Source organism: Engystomops pustulosus, chromosome 4 (genome assembly GCF_040894005.1).
Source record: "Engystomops pustulosus chromosome 4, aEngPut4.maternal, whole genome shotgun sequence".
NCBI lineage: Eukaryota > Metazoa > Chordata > Amphibia > Anura > Leptodactylidae > Engystomops > Engystomops pustulosus.
Window position 1 is genome coordinate 151527498 of NC_092414.1, and position 21084 is coordinate 151548581.

The 21084-nt window shown below is 39.3% G+C and overlaps 1 protein-coding gene across 1 annotated transcript in view; it reads right to left on the minus strand.

Annotated features, from left to right (window-relative positions):
- Positions 1–1026: 1026 nt before the first annotated feature.
- Positions 1027–21084, minus strand: part of MINDY2 (MINDY lysine 48 deubiquitinase 2) — a 50486-nt gene continuing 30428 nt past the window's right edge. The window contains exons 6-9 of the mRNA XM_072148113.1: positions 15291–15433; positions 10547–10720; positions 6207–6386; positions 1027–3719 (exon numbers count right to left, since the gene is read on the minus strand). Of these exons, the coding sequence (XP_072004214.1) occupies positions 3597–3719; positions 6207–6386; positions 10547–10720; positions 15291–15433 (620 nt within the window). The 3' untranslated portion in view covers positions 1027–3596. The remainder of the gene's footprint in view (positions 3720–6206; positions 6387–10546; positions 10721–15290; positions 15434–21084) is intronic.

The following is a 21084-nucleotide window of genomic DNA, read 5'->3' on the forward strand; positions in this document are numbered from 1 at the left end:
AACGTTGTGATTACGCAAACCTGTTGTAAACGCAATGTTAACCATTGTAAACACGGTGTGTGTGAACGCGGGTGTGGATGGGAGAGCTGTCCTCAGGGAGGACATTTTTACCTGAAGACATAGTCATTTTAGAAAGGCCTTTGTCAGCCATATGAATAACCCCGATAGTTATTCTACATTACCTGGCTGCACGTGTTGGTGAAGGTGCACATGGCCTCCACAGCATATAGTACAAGGTATGCAGCTGCACTGTATAGGTCTTCTTCATTCTACAATACAGTATAGAGATTAGGGATATAATAGTTTGCACTACAGGTCTCATTTACATTTCTAATACATTTTAAAATTTGTATGACATGTGTATGCAATATACATGTTAAACGGATCCTCAGCAGTTTGGACGATACAAAGCTGAAGGCAGTTCAGCAGCCTCAGGGAGCCGAGTATCCATATCCTGCGGTGTATCCATATCCTGTGTGTGGTGTAAATGTATTTTTGCTAAATCTTCTACTCTAGGATTGGAGCCACTTGATATAGTCTGCAGCTATGTATGGTCAGAACTGCTGACAGATTCCCTTTATGTATATTTTGTCAGTCACCAGATATACTTCAATAAAGAAAACCGTATAAGACAAATAACTACCACCAGCATACAGCGCTCCTCCACCTTCTGCCCACAAATGTGTTTGGCCCATGTGCTGGTCCGATCCAATGGACCAAACATTAAAGAAATATGGTGCAAGAATGTGTCTGCTGGCCGAACTGCAGTGAAATAAATGCAATTGGGAATGAGCACCACTTCTGAATACATTCCAACCAAACATTGTAGCTAAGGCCGGTGCTACACGTAGCGCTTTGTCTGCACTTGCAAATGCAAACAAAGCCCCGCCCACCGGGGCGGGCCTCGGCCCGATTGCATCAGCGTTTCTATGGAAACGATCGCAGGCGTTTCCATAGAAACGCCGATGCGATCGGGCCTCGGCCCGGCCCAGTGGGCGCGGCTTTGTCTGCGTTTGCAAGCGCAGACAAAGCGCTACGTGTGGCACCAGCCTTAGGCTGCGTTCACACGTGGCGATTGCACAATACAACCGCTGAGGAGAGGAGATATGACCAATTACATTGTTGTTAACATTTGCGTTTACCAAATACAATGTTAACACATATATTAACATTATGTTAAAATCTGGTTTGTGTTAACATTGCGTTAACACATGCATGAATATTACATTAACGTTTTGTAAACACAAATGTTTACATCAATGTAATTAGTCAAATCTCATCTCCTCAGCTGTTGCATTGCGTTACAAAAGGCAATGTAAACGCCACGTGTGGGGGCAGCCAAAAGATTTTTAACTAGCATAATGTAATCTCTAGCTTCAAACTCTACAGTAGAAAAGAAACTATAACAGAAATATCAGGAGAAAAAGAAACATCTGCTATAACATAGACATAAATTAGGTTCTACATTTCATCAAAAGTTTTTAGAAGTAAAATCCCAGGGAACCAAGGCTGATATTTACACCGAGAAACAAGCTTCAGCCTTATATGAAATCTTGCAACTTGCAATCGTAGCAAAAAAATGTAGTTTTTACAATAGGATAATAAAAAGACACAAATGAACATGAATCACAGACTGATTGTCAATCCTAGGGCCATAAAAAAATTGATAGTGACGTTATCCAGAATGCCCAAAGCAGCGTAACAAATACATGGAGGCATTGGAGGAGATTTACCATCTATTTAGACAGCCGAATAGACAATCTTAGGGCCTTTCCCACAAACAGATTGCATGTGCAGGCGCGATTTACCGGACCCAGCCTAAAACAGCTGGACTGAACTCCTCAGTTCCGTAGTTCTAGGTTCAGTCTGGTAAATCCCACTCGCACTCAAAGTTTGTCGGTACAAACTCACTTGTGGGAAACGAGATGAGAACTTGTTAATGATGGCCTGGTCTAATCTTACATCTTTATTAGCTTAGCCAGAAATCAGTTCTGAAACTACTCTTAGAACACACCTATCTTCTGCAAACTAACTTCTTTAATGAAACCACACCCCTTTCTGTACAGTCCGAAAGTTGGAATGGTTCATAAGCGCACACTACCATGCTTGGTCTATGAAACGGACCATGTGCTGGGCAGGTATGACGAACAGTGTCCAGGATGGGACTCTGAGGATCACAGTGCTATATACCGTATATACTCGAGTATAAGCCGAGGACCCTAATTTTACCCCAAAAACCTGGTAAAACCAATATTTTTTTACTCGAGTATAAGCAGAGTTTGGGTTTTTCAGGACATTTTTTATGCTGAAAAACTAGGCTTATACTCGAGTATATATATGGTAATACCAGGTGTCCCTGCTTCCATGCAAAGCAGCACTAAACTGCAATCATTATAACAGCAAGGGAAGAAGAGACATGTATCATGTAACAATATGGTGCACATCCTCTGCACTGCGGTTGGTCAGAGGAATCCAGCCAGCGCACTATTTTTTTTATTAAATCTCTCCCAATGTATCGTTGTTTGTTCACTCTTACACAAATCTAACACAGGTTAAAACAGATGACTAAGAACCACATTACGTAGCTACATTCTTTAGGCCTCCTTCACACACGATTTTCCAGCACTATTAAACACTTCTTACAAAATTTTAAAAACCCACAAAAAAAAAAAATACTTGATTTTTAATGCTAAGGAGAATGCTATAGGAAAGATGGTACAGAATGGATGCTGTACCAAGAGAGCGCAGCAGTATAGGGAATTATTGAAACCTTTCTGTACACAGGACCTGTGGCCATCTTTGTCATTCTCCTCCAAAAACTTGGCTACGGAATTGTTCAAGATCAGATTTCTGCAAAATACTGCGTGTGTGATTCCAGCCCAGCCACAAACCTGTGCCAACTGCAACATGTAAGTCTAGCTTATTGGATTACCAAGTCTTTTCCTAAAGTTGGTTCTTAGCCTGGAGAAACACAAACCAATCCATTTGTATAATCGTGTCCCCACATATACAACATTATATACAAGAAGAAGTCACGCTGGTCCTAAATATTAAAGTGTATGTGTCATAAAATCTGCAAACCTGATATTTTTAGGCATAAAGCCCAGGTAATTATTCCCTTACTTACATGTTACTATGGGATAATGGGGATAAGCAGGGCTTGGACCAACCAGACGCCACCATGTGACACATCACCGGTGATACAAAAAAAAGAGCAAAGCATGCTGGGACATCATACTCGTATGCCCGTTATACAGTATATCTCCCTTCGCCTGAGACTTACCTGACAAAAAGGTAACAGTTTTTTTGCTTCCTGTGGTCACAATAGTCTGCAATATTGTATGGCTAAATATCATGAAAGCTAGGAAATATTGAAAAAGATGTAGTGACGCCCCTCTTGTTCCAAAACGGGGAACAAGGACACAGGATATTATCACACAAATCCACACAACCATTGTCTGAACATGTCTGTAACAAATCCCCCCTTTCCAAACTGAAACACGGCTCAGGGGGTTTCAGGCACAGATGGCTTATAACCGGTGTCTCCTTCCTACAAGATGCCGCTCCATGGCTTCAGAAAAGGACTGTTACTGCCGTTATAAAATGACACAAGAATTCTTTTCCTTGTCTTTGGGTTCTTTCCTCTTCTTCTCGCTGCTCCCTGGTGGTCGTCCAGTAGAGGGACTCGCGGCTGGTGGAGACGGCTGTCCCGGCTGTGGCTAAAAAAATAAATAAAACAAAATAAAAAGGTATATATCATATTCTGATTATTATATACAAGTGTAATGGAATCTATATATTCAAGCAGGACATTAATCGTAACCTTGTGGATTTTGACAAAGATTTTAAAGGTCGATTATACAAATAAATGGGCTCAATTTTTGCTGAATGGGATCGATCATGCATAGTGACAGTACCAAGATGTACACAGGAGTGGACTGCCCCATCTAGCATGCCAATAGGCACCAATAGCACATAGGAACATGGCTTGTTTTCCTGACATCCCCTTTAAGCTCTTAGCTACTGTTGGCTTTATGTCCAGTCAAAGAATGTAATGGTGAAAAATTTCATTTAAAGTGTTAAAGGGGTGTTCCCATCTCAACAAGTAACGGATATTGTTTGAATAATGAAAAGTTATTTAAATTTCCAATATACTTTCTGTATCTATTCCCCATGGTTTTCTAGATCTTTGCTTGCTGTCCTTGTATAGAAAGCTTCATTGTTTATGTCCAGTGCACAGAAATATGACCATGGTCACACAGGTGCCCAGCTCTGCTTTCTCTCTATGATACTAACAATCTGTTCACCTATGTGACCATGGTCAGATTTCTGTGCACTGGAAATAAACAATGAAGCTTTCTATACAAGGACAGCAAGCAGAGATCTAGAATACCATGAGGAATAGATACAGTAAGCATTTTGGAAAATTGTATTATTTTTCATCAGTAAAACAATAGCATGCATTTGTCAAAGTGGGAATACCCTTTAACCCCTTAAGGACGCAGGGTTTTTTCAAAAATTTTTTCAAAAATCCATAACATTTTCATTTTTACGTGTACAGACCTGTGTGAGTGCTTATTTTGTGCGTAACAAATTTTACTTTCCTGTAAGGTTATTTATTTTAACATGCCGTGTACTGCGAAGCTGAAAAAAAATTCCAAATGTGGAAAAATTGAAAAAAAAAAACGCACGTGATCACGTTCTTGTGGGCTCTGTTTTTACGACTTTGACTGTGCACTCAAAATAACACCTCAGATTTATTCTTTGGTTCGGTGCGATCGCGGTGATACCAAATTTATATAGGTTTTATTGTGTTTTAATACATTTTCAAAAATTAAACGAATGTGTACAAAAAAGAAAAAAATTTTTTTGCCATCTTCTAAAGCTAATAACTTTTTCATACTTTGGCGCACGGAGCTGTATGAGGTGTCATTTTTTGCGAAATGAGCTGATGTTTTCATTGCTACCATTTTGAGGTCTCTGCGAAAAATTGATCATTTTTTATTCCATTTTTTTATGTGATGTAAAAAGGTGTAAAAGTCGCATTTCGGACATTTGGGCGCCATTTCCCGTCTCGGAGGTCACCGCCGGCCGTAACCGTTTTTATATTTTGATAGATCGGGCATTTTGGGACGCGGCGATACCTAATATGTTTGTGATTTTTACTGTTTATTATGTTTTATATCAGTTCTAGGGAAAGGGGGGTGATTAGAATTTTTTATATTTTATTAATTTTTTTTATTTTTTAAACTTTTTCTTTTCACTATTTTTTAGACCATCTAGGCTACATTAACCCTAGATGGTCAGATCGCTGCTACCATTTACTGCAATACTTCTGTATTGCAATATATGGCATTTTTGCAGCATATTCATTACAATGAGCCACTGGCTCATTGTAACGAATCTGCAGATGCCAGATAGTCTCGGGTCAAACGAAGACCCAAGGCTACCATGGCAACCGATCGTAACTTTTTAATGTCTTTTAAATGCTGCCGGCGGCAACGGACGGGTTAATAGCCGCGATCGGTGCAAGCACCGACTGCGGTTATTAGCGGTGGGGGTTTTCTGCAATATGCAACAACTCCCACCTTTGTATGAAGAGGACTCAGCCCGTGAGCCCTCTTCATACATCCCTTATACCTCTGCGCCATAGAGCTACGGCGCAGAGCGTTAAGGGGTTAAGGACTTCATAAATTCTAATTTTCAGAAATTCAGTGTCAAACCTGAGGATAACCTACAAATTACATCAAGGTTAGTTGAAAAGACTTCCGCCTCTTGATGTATCGGGCTGCCAGCAGCGCAGCATCTATCCTACGCCGGGCAGGCCATGCCCCGCGCCGGCCCACTCCCACTGGCGTGAAGGTGGCGGATTGGGGAAAATAATCGCAAAAGCTAGCAATAAGCTAGCATTTGCGATTATTTCAGGGCCTCTGCGCCACTGGCGGTGCGCAGAGGTCCTGATAAATATCCCCCATTGTGTTTAGGACAAAATGGCTTCTTGTAAAGAATTTTGACAAAATGGCAATTCTTATCACAGGCTATTCTTGACTATCCCTAAAGACCATTTCTGAAAATATATTTTTGTAGAAACTTTATGAAAAGAATTTTCAGACAAGGTAACGGCTATGACTTTAGCACATCTTCTATCTATAAAGCATCATTACACCTATTCACCAGATCAGAATATGTGATTTCAGGTAAGTTACCGGCTGAGGGGCAGAGGCGGCTGCCTGCTCCTGTTCCTGGTAATACTGCGAGGCTCTCCGGTCCTCCTCTTCCTGAAGTTTTTTAGCCAATTCAAGGTCACTGATCCCTTCTGGTATCTGCTCCCAGTCAATGTCCTGATTCTGTTGCTCTTGTTGCAGCGATAAAGCCATCAGATAGTCCTAACAAAGATAAAGATCATCAATACATGTACTGCCCAGGGTGCAGCGACATGGGCCTCTTGTATCATAGAAATCTGCAGTAGAAATAAACCAGTGACACATCAGACAAATCGAAAATCGGGTGCACCACATTTATAGGCTGCTGGTCCATAGTCATGTGATGTCACAGAGGTGCACTGCTCGTTATATTACGGAGAGTAATGAGAGCTGCCTGATACTAACTAGCAGCGCACCTGTGTGACATCACATGACCAGGGACAGATTTCTATCCACTGGAAGTAAACAATAAGCCTTCCTATAGAATAACAGCAAGCAGAGATCTAGAAAACTGAGAGGAATTGATACAGAAAGTATATTGGAGATTTTATGACTTTTCTTTACAGAAATAATATCAATTATTTTCTGAAAGTGGACAACCCCTCTTTAAGGTTTCATTTGACCTTTGTCATTTACACACAGTAACTATAACTTATAATAATATCCTGACATATAAAATTGCACAATACAAGGAAATAAAGGCTCTGCTGTTCTCTTCTGGAGACAATATAAATATATTGTCTACTTCAGCACAATTCTAATATCAGGTAGAAGGCGTCTAGAGAGTTGCATCTGCAGTATGCCTTCCATTAAACTCCGTAACAGCAATGAACCACAGGATACCAGCATCATTGTCCAAATACACACATTTACCATCTCTGCAGTCATATGGAAAGCATATTGTTTTATTGTACCTTCCATCCCAAATACACCACAATATAGCAAAATATATAAGGATGAGCACTGTTCCTGGAGCCTTCATCAGTTCTAGAATCAATTCCCTGATGAAGCAAGAGTAGAGTTTAACCCCCAGTGGTGATCAGTGAGAGTAAAGAGAAATACACTCCCCTTCTCCCCTTACTTTATATATTGACTTTTTTTGGTGGTGTACACCAGTGCATGGTCAACATAACAGTATTTATTCTCTTTTACTAGTGTTTAACCCCTATTTGACTGCCATATAGCTATATACATCATATTTTCACAGACCATGTGCAGATAGGACAGTTACACTTCATCACAGTGGCCACATTCAAATAGCTATACATCCTGAACCCTGGCACCTAGAAACACAATCTAGGAGAATCTCCCCTTTAATATCAGGATTGTGTGTGGATGCTTCAAAAAACTGGAGATATTAAATTTGCAGTACAAAATTACATTTTAATATTTAATATTCTGTGAAACATCCAAACACAATAAATTAAAAAAAGATTCTCCTGTTTGATATAAGACCACAATTGTGTTTCTAGGTGCCAGGGTTGAGGACATATAGGTGTTTGATGTATGTCCCCCTCCAGCCTATCAGCTGAAGGCAGAATGTAGAATGAGCAGCAGGAAAGACTAAGCTTACAGTTTACAGAATTGCAGAAGTACATGCAGGGTGCATGTACTTCTGCAATTCTGCAAACTGTAAGCATCTGCTGCTGAACCTGGGAAAGGGTGATGGAATGATGCTGTACATATTTAGGGTGCATTCACACACGGTATGCACGTTGCGTGCTGGAGAGGAGGTGACCCCATAAGAAACAGCACTACACGGCCACACAGCCGGGAAAAGAGAGAGCATGCCATTGACGTCTATGGGGACATACATGTGGCCGCAAATTTAAGGCTGCATGTACGTCCCCCCAGACGGCCATCTGAATGAACCCTTAGGTTAATTAGAAAATTCACAAAAAAGCACATTTCTAGTAATTTATCAAATAATTTTTATAAAGAAAAAAAACATGTAATCAATAAAACAATCCTATCGTGTTACTGTTGCACGGTCATAAAAATAACAAATTAAAACTTGTTTTTATATGTTCAGCTTTTCCAAAGATATTGTCATTTAAAGAAGCGCATAGCAGAACTGCAAAAATTGACCTGGACATGAAGGCATCAATGACCCTCAGTCACAAAGGGGTTAAAGAGAACTTTTCCCATTTCCACCAACTCCAACTCTTAACAGCTGTTGGTCTACAAATTCTGCAGTGGCTGAAATTTTCCCTCTGTTATTATTATTGGTTTTCCACTGCCAGATGGGTGGTGCTTCACCATAGGACAACCCAGTAAAGAGAATAATTATCAAATGGGGAACACAATCCACCATGGTTTTCCTTGCCTATGTAAATAGCTTGGCTCTGCACATCTGACAGTAGTGCTGAATATATTGAAGTGTTGTACAACGGCTACTGTGTAACGAGATGACAAAGAAGATCAATGTTGTAATGCAAAATTATGCAGCTGTAACGCTTTTATGTATAAAACGCAAAAGCATGACAGAACGTCAGACACCTAGTCTGAACACTGTGCAACTGATGAAAAACTGAACATTTAATAAGGACAACCCTGCTGATGGATTTTCTTCCACACTGTTTCCAGTCAATCACGCACAAGCAGTCGAGTTACACATGTGGGATGTGTCGGTGTGGGATATTTGACATTTGTCCCTTATGTAAAAAGTATGCACAGCTTAAAGGTAAATTATCATAAAAACTATTGCATTAGTTCAACAAAATGTGCAGACGGTAATTACTGGACATTTCACAGGAGCATTAAAAACCTGGCTAATCCTCAATGCTAACACTGAATGTCAGCACACATGGAGGCCGCCATCAATTCAGCGCATTAGAGATGCTAAGTGCTTTACTTTCCTAAACTCCAGTCTTTCAGTGCCAGGCTGCAAACATGAAAACAACAAATAATTATGAGGTGCCAGAGTCATCAGCGCTTGTCACAGAGCAGATAAATAATGTATGGAAGCCTCCTGCGCCAGGCAGTGATATGACAACAGCACTCCATCACCGCTCACATCAGTAGGATCCCCGCACTAATGGCAAAAATCAAATAGAATTTTCAAATTGATTCTTGGAATAAAAAAAGGTAATAAAGAACCCTGCGTGGAATCTGTTACAACCCTCTGATTAAACGGGAGGCCATGCCGGAGACAGAACTCCCATAGAGGGCATCATAGTCATGCTTCATCCCCACAATCATCAAGTGTTTACCATTTAAAGGGAACTGGTCTGCATTTCTAATAGGTCTGTGAGTGATCAGGAAATTCTGAAATTTATAAAACGCTAACAGGGGGTTACCATTGCCCACTATGAAAATTACTGGGACACAACTCAAATAGTAACAAGCAGTTGTTAATTTATTAGATTTGTAGATGGAATAGTAGAAAAGCAGCACAATGCAGAGTTCTCAGAAAAAGACGCCCTGGATAGTCATTTCATGCAGAATAGAGCAGACATGTCCTCTTTGATGCAGGAAGTGCTAGGTTGGGGGGTTCACTTTCAGCCGTTACGAAGCAGGACCTGCTGCTTAACCACTTCAAGCATTTGGGTGCTATGGGGGTCTCCAGAATTATTATGATCTGCTATGGGTCCGCCCTATTATTATCTGCTCTGAATGTTGCTGGGGTGCTATTTATTGCTGTACTGTGGCATTTATCATTTTTGGAATTCTAAATACTGATGTGGCCCCTTAAAATGGGTATTCTCATGAAGACAAGATTTTTAAATATACTAATGTGGAAAAATAACACATTCTCCTGTCATCTCCTGCCAGCAACAGTAGTGTGCAGAGACTTACTGTACAAACTACAGATAAGAGGGTATAAGCAGGGGCAGGAAGTATAAAAGAGGTGACTGTGTGTGTTATAGCTGAGATATAACAGAGCTGAGAGCGTCACTATGTTTTATATCCATCTCATGGATTTCATCATCTCTGATCTGTCTCATCTCTCTTTTTCTATGTGTCAGATACTAGTAGAAGGTTCAGAAGCTAAATAAAAGTGTAGATAAACCTGTAACCTGAATATATAAGCACATTGTCAGCACACAGCATCTCATAGCACAGAGGGATCATGAAGTGTCTGCTTAGAGAGTCTCCGCTCACACCCTGGAATCTTACACTGATCATCACTGAGATAAAGGAGCAATAAAACGGACTAGAATTGTAAAGTATGGGGGTTAAAAATTATCGTTATTGTGTAAACATCAATAGGTAAACCCCTTTAAGGTGTTAATATGATTAACGTTTTGTTATATTCAAGACTAAAAAAGGACCTATAAAATAAAAAAATAAATAAAAAAGTAATAGGAATTTCTTTTCTGTTCATCTAATGGTGCAAATACCTGATCAATCTGGTCTTGCTGTCCTTGGTACACAGTCTCCGGGTCAGATGGTGGTCTTAGGTGGAAATCAGCATCACAGAAATTACTGTCTCCATCCACATTATGTAAACTTTCCCATATGATGTTTTCTTCGGTCAGAAATCCCTGGTCTGTAACAAGCAAGTACAGCAGTCCCTAAATGATAAAAGCAAGTTGTAAGAATTCATAATAATGGAGGGGGAAAGGAACTACTTGTATTATATAATGGATACACAACAATATATTCTTACACTGTAAGATTTTATCTAGAAACTCAGTTCCCAATGAGAACTAAATCAAAAAAGTAAGGTGTACTGGGAACAACAAATCTTTATTTACCGTATATATAGCGCCATCATATTCTGCTGCAAGCAAAATAAGACATTACAGAGCAATAACACAATAAGAATGAGGGCTCTGCTCACAAAAGCTTACAATGTATGTTCTGTGCTCAAGTCGTAAATGCCCAAGTGTCCAACATACATATATATTTTTTATTTAGCAAGGGCCATATGTGGGAATAAAGACAACAGGCACCTTCCCGGCAGGCCATAGACAAGTTTGGATAATATTAAAGAGTAACTGTAAAGGTAATGAAAAAAATAGCTTTAGCAAACCTGGGGAGAGCCCTTGATAATGATTCCAACAATACCATACTTCTGGCTTCTTCCTAGCCTTAGCTACAGCCTGGTATATCTATCAGCCCTTCTTATAAAACCATATTCAGCTAATCCTGTATGTAGGTGGCACTTCACGGTTGTGACAATCTAAAGGCACTAAAGCCAAAGCTCTGAGGGCATTCACATGAATCAAGACAGCATGTTTGTAATTGGCCGACCTGAAGCATGTGATGAGTCACGTGCTTGTTATATCATTCAAGGTCTTGTTTTCTTATACTCCTCTACTACTCCCCTTCCCAACAAACCTCCTATCATCTCCAGATGTCCTATACAAAACCCCATGGTTACCAGGAAGCATGGCAAATGGAGATTAGCTTGGGAGGAAAAGGTAAAATCTCTCCTAGCTTAACATCTTTAGATAGCTAGTTAGAGTAAATTAGGGAATTCATTATTTTTGCATTGTGCAGAGTTAGGAGAAAGTTTTTATATGTTACAGTTCTTTAAATGTAGTGCTTTAGACATGGCTGGTGCAGTCCAAACATATCACCACATCTGTCTACAGGTGGTATAGCAGCCCATCACCGTTTACCTTAGTGGAGATGAGCTGCAATATTAAATACAAACAAGACAGGTGGTGCCATATTACGAAAGAAGGCAGCTGTGTTTAATTGTTAGTAAGGCTAATAGTAAGTTCACACCTGCATTTAGCAGCAGGCTTCGTTACACATTCCATTATTAATAGCAGAAAAAATGGTAGCAGTCTGTCTTTTTTCTGCTATTAATAAACAGATGCATAACAGAAGATAATTGAAGGTCAGTTAAGGTCTATGGGGAACAATTTTAGTTTCTGCCATACTCTCCAAAATCAGAGGGTTCACAGAAGGCTGAGATGCAGGTGTGAACTGGGTCTAAAAACATGTATTTGAACATAATGTGGCAACACTTTATGTATCTAAAAAACAAATTAAAGTAATACCAAGGAAGGCTAAGTGTTTTACTACCCACACAGCAATGAAGGCATTAAAACAGGTCAGTAATAAGTGCGCCTCTATCCCTTGTGCTACCTTGGTGAACATTTATCTTCCATGCTGTGCATTTTGCCGTTTATGTGATAATTTGATAGAAAGATCCTAGGTGGTATTTTGGCAAAGCCTTCTCAGCATTTCACATCACAGCAATAACTCAGAGACTCAATTATAGCTCCGAAAAATAGCATATAATTCACTATTTGTGGGTCTACTCAACAGAAATATGTTCATTTAAGTAGGTCGTCGCAGCACAAAATGGATCTTGCAGTATTAAACCAAACTGCACAAGTTCACGGTCCATGAACGGCAGCAATTCTCTGCCCATGACAATGAGCATACCGATATAATAACACACTATAGCATCCAGATTAAATTAGGCAACTTGGCTTTCCAATTAATTCTGGCTCAGAAGCCGTGAAAATTTCACCTCTCTTTATCCAATGAAAAATTAATATTATTTTAATGACAATCAACAGGGATCCTGAAACTCTCTCAGCTACGGCTTTTCATATGCTCGGCTAATTATACAGCTATTCATTTCTCACTGAGGAAAGAGAAAAGATCGGGAAAGTCAGCTTTTATGGTACAAAAGACCATCCGACAGATAGCTGCATCATATCCAAAACCATTATTGTACCCGGGGGCACGAGTACCTTTGTTTTGGATTTTTTTTTTTTTTTTTGGTGACTTTTCATGGTGCATGTGCACTTTTGGGATTTTTGCACCTAAGACAACCTTCTTTCAATGCTCACCTTGGGCAAGTTTTCTGCAGAGCTGTGTATGAGCTTGTTTTCTGTGTAACAAATTGCACTTCATAGCGACGGTATTTAATATTACATGCCTTGTACTGGGAAGCGGGAAAAAAAAATTCAAATGCAGTGCAATTGCTGAAAAAAATTATTTGCTCCATTTTCTTGTGGGCTTGGATTCTACTGCTTTCACTGTGTGCCCCAAATGACATGTCTACTTTATTCTTTAAGTCGGTACGATCTCGGGGATACCACATTTATATAGGTTTTATAATGTTAATTTTCAAAAATTAAAACCTTCTGTACATTCATTTTCTGTTCATTTTGCAATGTTCTGGCGCTAATAACTTTTTCATACTTCAGTGTACAGCGCTGCTCACCCCTCCCCTCTCCATAAAAAAAAACAGCGCCGCACACACGGGGAAAGATAGAGCACTGCCGGGCCGCTATTGCCATTTATGGGGGCGTATACCCAGCCGCAAATTTGCAGCCGGATATACGTTCCCCAAAGGAGCATATGTACATGTTCAAGAGAGGCCTGGATGACTTTCTGGAGAGAAAAAATATCACGGGTTATGGGGATAAAACATTTATTTAATTCTTAAAGGTTGGACTTGATGGACTTGCGTCTCCTTCCAGCCTTATATACTATGATAATATGATACTATGAAAGGGTTGTGTGGATGAGGCCTTACACTATTACACAAGCTTAATGCATTGGTATATAAGTTCTTCCTAGAAAATCACTATACATATCAAATATCAATATTAAAAACAAAAAGATTATGTGGTGATATATAGTGAGATTTCTGAGAAGATCAATCTCTATATACCAGTGCATTGAACTTGTGTAACACTGTAACTGTATGGAGAGAAGTTAGATAAAATCCTCCCAATGACAACCACTAAGTCCATAGTGACAGCTGGACACATTTATTACAAGGACTTCCTCTCTGCCCGATATCTTCTAGAATAAGATTCCCCTGCACACAGCTCTGATATCTCCCTGTTTGATATCAGAGCAGGGCATACACCCATACTCAGCATCTAAGTAAGTAACAGCAGAAACCAGTTCAGCATTTACGGAAAGTGTTCTTTCATAAACCATACAACAAAACGCTACAAAATAAAGCATATTACATTTGTTATTATAAGACTCATACTTTAAAAAATGTGATCTAAAGTTTAAAGGACACCTGTCATCAGGTCTGTGTCACTTGTCCTGTCACTACTACCTGCTGGAGCAGCTCACAAGGATCCCATCCCAGCCTTTATCTAGTTATTTCATACATTAATCATTGTAAAATCATCTATTTTTTATCATGTAAATGAGGCTGGTCACATGGTCAGAGGCAGTGATGTCACCCCTGTTACCCCTCCCCTCTCCTCCCCCTGCTCATGTCTGTGTGTAATGTATAGTAAAGCATTGCTAGTGTGTGTGCTGCATCTGCTGACATGCTGCATCCTCCTAATATACAGGTGAGAGACACAGACATCAGCTACACATGAATCTGACATGTTCTGCTGTAACATGGCTGCCTGGAGCTGCTGTATCTCTCCTATACACACACACACACACACACACACAGGCTGCAGGGGGCGTGGCCACCAGCACCAGGAAGCACATCATTATACAGCCTCACATCATTATACAGGCTGTCAGTCATGCACTGGGGGTGTGGCTGTGCCTCCCACTCATGAATAAGCTGGACAGCTTGAATATGCTAATGCTTCATTGGACATTTCACAGGTCATTTGCATACAGCTTTAGGACCTCATTGCTTAGGTTTACAGGCATGTAGAGGGACAATGAAGGGATAGAGGCAATGCTCTCTAATGGCAGTTAATGAAAATATATTTAGTTTAGGGGGGTTATTTTGCATGACGGGTTCTCTTTAAAGATTTAAATAAGCTGATAAACATCCAGACACAAGTCTGGTACAGTTTGTAAAAGGTCTTCGATCCAAAGATTCACCTTCCTTTAACATTCGTAAAAATATTGTCCATGTGTCACCATATGGAAAATTAATGCTATCCATCAACCAACTTCGATCTAATGTGTACCTATCTAGTAGTGGATGAAAAAAGTGGAGAAGTATAGCTGTCCTTTATACCTTCCGTCCCTTAAAAAACAAGCAACATGCAAAAACTGTATTTGGAATCATAGCAGTAAATGTATAGACTGCTATAGGCTGGCAGGTGTCCTGGTACCACTTGTCCTGCATAATGTTACATCCCAGCCCTCAATGATCACCTGCAACTGGAAATATAAAAGGTGAACTAATGAGAAAGAGTCCCACAAAACTCAGTCCTCCCAGAGATAACCCACCTTATATTTGGTCATGGTGCTAAAATGATTGTTCCTGAAGAAAACACAAAGCTCTCCTTCCTGTAGGGTTGAGGTCAGCTCGCTAAGCCCATGGAAAGTCAGCTGGGTGGCTGTGCTATTTAGGAACTGTTCTGCTACAAAACCTACAAGAGAGCACAACGATGAAGAAGTCAGGTCATGGACTGAAATACACAACCCTACATTGTAAGATGTATCATTAACATGTTTCAGAGAATTTTCCAAACCAAACACATTAAATGATCTCTGGGATATGCCCTAGCACTTATGTGACGGCTCTTAGACTGTCACAGCAATATGAAGTGTCACCTTGTAAATATGTGCTTTGACCTCTGAATATAGATGTCTGGCATCTCTGGTCTCTGCCCCTCTATACAGCGCTACTAAGCTAAATATACACAAGATAAAAAGGTCTGACCATCATTTAACAAATTGGCATTAGCTACTTTTGCATCAAATGGAAGGGGAGCTAAGGATGCGGGCACTTTACATCATGTGCAACTGTATAATGCTATGCTCCAATCACAAATTCATAAAAAGGTAGTCATACAATGGAAACACTTAGTTAAAAACAGTGCATAACCAAAGAATGGTTCTTTGGTTATGCACGGTTTTTAATTAAGTGTTTCCATTGTATGACTACCTTTTTATGAATTAGTGATTAATAAATTAAATAAAATAAGCAATCATAATTACCTCATGTATATAGTATTTATTTGGGTCAAAGTTTTTTGGATTTGATTAGCTACTTTTGGTTGAAAATTTAGGTCAAGTGTGTCCTATACTTAAAGGGAACCTGTCATCGGAAACTGGCCTAGTAAACTACTACTAGTAGGTTGTCTAGCAGCTTTACATCTTCTATATCATGTTTCTTTTATGGCCCAGCATGGTTCCATCACCCAGAAAATGAACTATGAGGTGAAATGTAAATTGGTTGTATAAATTCAAGGAGGTGGAGAGTTTAATAGTTAAGTAAAGCTCTCCCTGCCTCTGAACACCTCCTCCCATGACTTACATAATGCACCAGACTTCAGAAGTTCTGGATAGCGATGTCTGTGGGTGCAGGACCATCAATTACAGTGAAGGGGGACATTCTGAGACAGAGAAAGCTTGACTTCAGTGTTAAAGTTTCCTCCTCCTTGACTTATACAACAAATGTAAACTCACTTCAAAGTTGATTTTATGGATGATGTCATCACCCTGGGCCATGAAAGAAACATGATCTGGAAGGTGTTCAGCTGCTTGACAACATACTGGTAGTGGTTTAACCACCTTTCAATGTTCAATGACTTTTATATCGGCTAGCTTAGTCTGTTGGGTTGCTTGTGCAGGCATTAGTATGTACAATCTAACCGATGGGCCACATTATTGGCAATCAAAGTCTTATGGGCATAAGCACGATTACAAAGATATCTTTTCCAGAAATTCTGCCTTAACAGATTTGGATGTAAAGTTATTAAGAACTTTACAAAAAATGTAAACAATAAACTCCCCAATTTTGTGGACATGGCCCCATTTCCCATATCTGAAAATAATTTTTTTTTTATACGCCCCGTTACATTTCGATAAAATGCCATCTGAATTCTATTTAGGATATGAATATTATAATATTATATTATTTAGCAATTTAAATATTATTCACTCTGCGAACTATTCCCCTTCATCCCTATTAATTCTTTATTTGGATATATAAAATAACCTTTTGATAAAGTATTATGATCAAACTGATTTAGAGTCCTAGAATGGTTTTTATTCCTTCCGACCTGATTATCACTCTCAACCCCAACAATTTTTGCAGTTCTGTTATGCGCTACTGTAAATGATGATATCTTTGAAAACACTTTACATATCAAAAAATTTTACTTTGTTTTTTTAACATCATATTTGTGTCTAACTTTATTAGGATAGTTTTATAGTTTTATAATTTTTCCAATTAAAAGTATGTTTTAATAAGTAATAAAACTGAATAAACTTTAACCAAAAGATGTTATAAATATGTACAGCATCATTATATCACCCTTTTCTTAAATTCAGCTACCGAAGCAGAGGGTGCATGTACTTCTACAATTCTGCAAACTGTCTTTCCTGCTGCTCCTGACAGGCTGGAGGTGGGGACATTTCATTTTTGAGAGTGTATATTTCTGTTTCTATGTAGTATCCATACACAATCCAGATATCAGATTAGGTTTAATATGACACATAGTATGACACCTATATTTTGTTTTTATGTGCCAAGGTTCAGGAGATATGTCCGTTTGAAGTTGGTCATTGTTATGACTTTTATAAATGTGTTTCTGTAGGGGGCATGTGCAAATAGGAAACGTATAGCCGTATGGCAGTTGTGAAGGGGTTAAGCTGTTTTTTGAAAAACCAGTATCCTACCTTAGACCTCCAACAATAAGACCAGAACCTATTTGTATTGCTAGGGGTGGATGGCTGATAGGCACCCCCTGTAACATCATCAGAGGGCACCAATCGGTTTCCATTAGCCTGCTAATGATAGTGCCGATAGACAGGCTATTAGAGATCAGCAGAAAAATTACTATATACAGGCATTCCTCGGGTTACATACAAGATAGGGTCTGTAGGTTTGTTCTTAAGTTGAATTTGTATGTAAGTCAGAACTGTATATTTTATCATTGTAAACCCAGCCAGAACTTTTTTGGTCTCTGTGACAATTGGATTTTTAAAAATGTTGGGTTGTCATAAGAATCAATATTAACACTAAAGCTTCATTACAGACACCTGTGATAAATTTTATAGCTGTTTATTGTAGCCTAGGACTAAAGTACAATAAATTACCAATATCCAGTGGTCCGTTTGTAACTAGGGGTTGTATGTAAGTCGAGTGTTCTTAAGTAGGGGACCGCCTGTACTGCAATACTGTAGTATTGCTGAATACAGTATGAGCAATCAGACCATGCAGGGTTAAAGTACCCTAGAGTAGTGATGGCAAACCTTTTGGAGATAGAGTGCCCAAAGTACAAATAAAACCCACGTATATGTCGCAAGGTGCCAACATGACAATTTAAGCAGTAACTTATTGATCCCTGCTGTATTACAGGTTTCGTGTTGGCATCATGAGTTCACCAATACAATGGAAAGATTATGGAGAAATTTGGATTGTAGCTTCCCTGAAGAGGAAGAATCAGGGTTCCCAGAGGAGGAGCTCCAACAATAATCTGTCTCTATCCACACCTTCATGTTCCTCCTGTAGCCCTGGCAGTGAAGTATGTTGCTTTAAAGTACAGCAAGTCCTGGGCTATATTTGACCGCAGGAGGAAGCCTGGCAAACTCTGTGTTGGAGTGAAGACCTGGGTGACCACAGAAAGAGCTCTGAGTGCCACCTCTGGCACCCGTGCCATAGGTTCGCCACCACTGCCCTAGAGGGTCTGAAATAATAGTAAAAAAAAAAATGTAAATATTAAAAAAATTAACCACCCCCCCCCTCTTTTCCCTAGAACACACGTGGTTAGGTATTACCATGTCTCAAAAAGCCTATTTTATCAAAATATTTTATTTTTTAAATTCAGACCGGCTCTGAACACTGTAACGGAAAATAGGACACAAAAGTCCGAATTGCCACTTTTTTACAATTTTTCTATTCATGATTATTTGAATACAAACTGAACAAACAGTCATATAGGTCTCAAACGGATATAAATCAAAATGTCAGCATGTACATCAAAAAAAATTACTCTTTACATAGGTCCCTACATCAAAGTGTGAAAATGTCATTGGCCTCAGAATTTTGCAAAGTTGTAATATTTTTAAATCTAATAAGCTAAAATAATATTGCAAACCTTATAAAACCTATATAAATTTGGTATCCCTGTGATCGTACCAACTAAAAGGGGGTTGTCATTTGGAGCACACAATAAAAGCTGTAAAAACAGAGCCCACAAGAAAACGCTGCAAATGTGTTTTTTTTTTGTCAATTTCACTTAGAATTTTTTCCATTGCATGGAATATTAAATGGCGCCACTAAAAAGTACAATTTGTCCCACAGTTAACAAGCCCAAAAAGATCTCCGGTAATGGAAATATAAAAAGGTTAGCGCTTTTGGAATGAGGGGAGAAATCTAAAAACGGAAAAAAAAGTCCTGAAAGTCCTATTAAAACAATAAAACTTTTGTGAAATCTAAATTTTGGTTGATAGGATTCATAAGCATTTAATGAAAAAACTATTGCTACATATTTTTTAAAAAAACAGCAAATTTTAAAAATTCTAAATGTTCTGCTTTTGATTGATGATTTGCTTCTTGGTGACATTTTGCAGATCTATTTTTTTATGATGTTAAAAAGCTTACAAACTGAAATGGTCCTCTTTATGTGGTGGTAACTTGTGCACAACAATGCTCCAAATGGTTTTAAAGCATGGGTTTTGGGTATAGCTAACAAAATAACGCATGGATGTCCCCATTTTCGAAACTACACCCAAAAAAATTATAAGGACTGTAGTAAGTAGTTTGAGCCACATTTTGATACATAACTGGTGTTTTGTTTTTACATGACTTATAGGGCATATTTTTGGAAATGCATCCTAATGTTCATTTTGTTGTTTCCTATTTTGTTCCATACCTCTGCTCAGGCAGCATGTTTTCTGTTTGCCCACACAGGATTAAGGAATACCCTATGGCTTTGAGGACATAGCATGAATAACGTATAGGCCCCACTCCACAGGATTTGTGCCTAAGGAAAATTGTCAGAAACGACCCCAATGTCATGGGCAGACGCCATGCATAAAGACAACATGACGTTGTGGAATGTTATGGCTTCTGTCTGTCACCCTGACCAAACGCAGGGTAAGAGGTCCTCTGGTTTCTGAGAGCCAAGGCTCTCAGGGGAGGAGTAGAAGTGCCCCACCATAAGCGATTGCTGTGATTGGTCATTTAGTGCAGAATGACAAATCACAGCAGAAAGCAGGCTTTCCCCCTCTGAACTTCCAGTATCACTATCTGATCTTCTTATTCTCCTTCACGGAGAAAGGAGATCAGATGCCTATAGTAACCCTCCACACCATAAATCCCACCACACCACATACAATTAACCCCTTCACTGCTCAGCTGCATACCTCTCCTCTCTGTGGTCTCCTCTCCATTTTTATTTAACTTTGAAGAAATCCTAAAGGGCTAATAAAGCTCCTAAAAGCCGTTTTGAATAGTTTAAGAGGTGTAGTTTCTTTAGGTCCAATGAAATGACTTGAGAAATGAAACTGCCCTTAATAAAATGAATTTGGAAATTTTCTTGAAATCCTTTCATTTCTACCATCCTATAGGTACAAAAGAATGTTGCGCCCCTCAGGCGCCGCAGTTATTTTTGTTCAGAGGCTTAGCTGTTGCATACAGCCAGTTACCTGCATGGATCGCACGGGCTCTGCTTCTAAGCCCATGCAATCGTCATGACGGTGCGCTAAATACAAGCTCACCATGCCGGAAGGGATGTTCTGAAGGGACACATGAGAAAGCTGTCCTTCAGTACTTATTCTATTTCATTTGAAACATATTTCTCATATTTAAATTAGCATTACAGTACTTTGGGGTTCAATGTCATATGTGTTAATGAAAAGGCATAGTATTAGACATAATTTAGGGATGAAGGGTAGGCACAAAATCAGTCGTTGACACACATCCCTTGCATTATCAGGACAGGAGTCACACTGATACACTTGTGTTGTTCATAATGGACACAGAATTTTTTGTAGGTCCGTCTCTTTTCTTCCGGTGGAGTACACTTCATAAGTGTAATAACTTTGCTGGTCTTATTTGCATTGGATG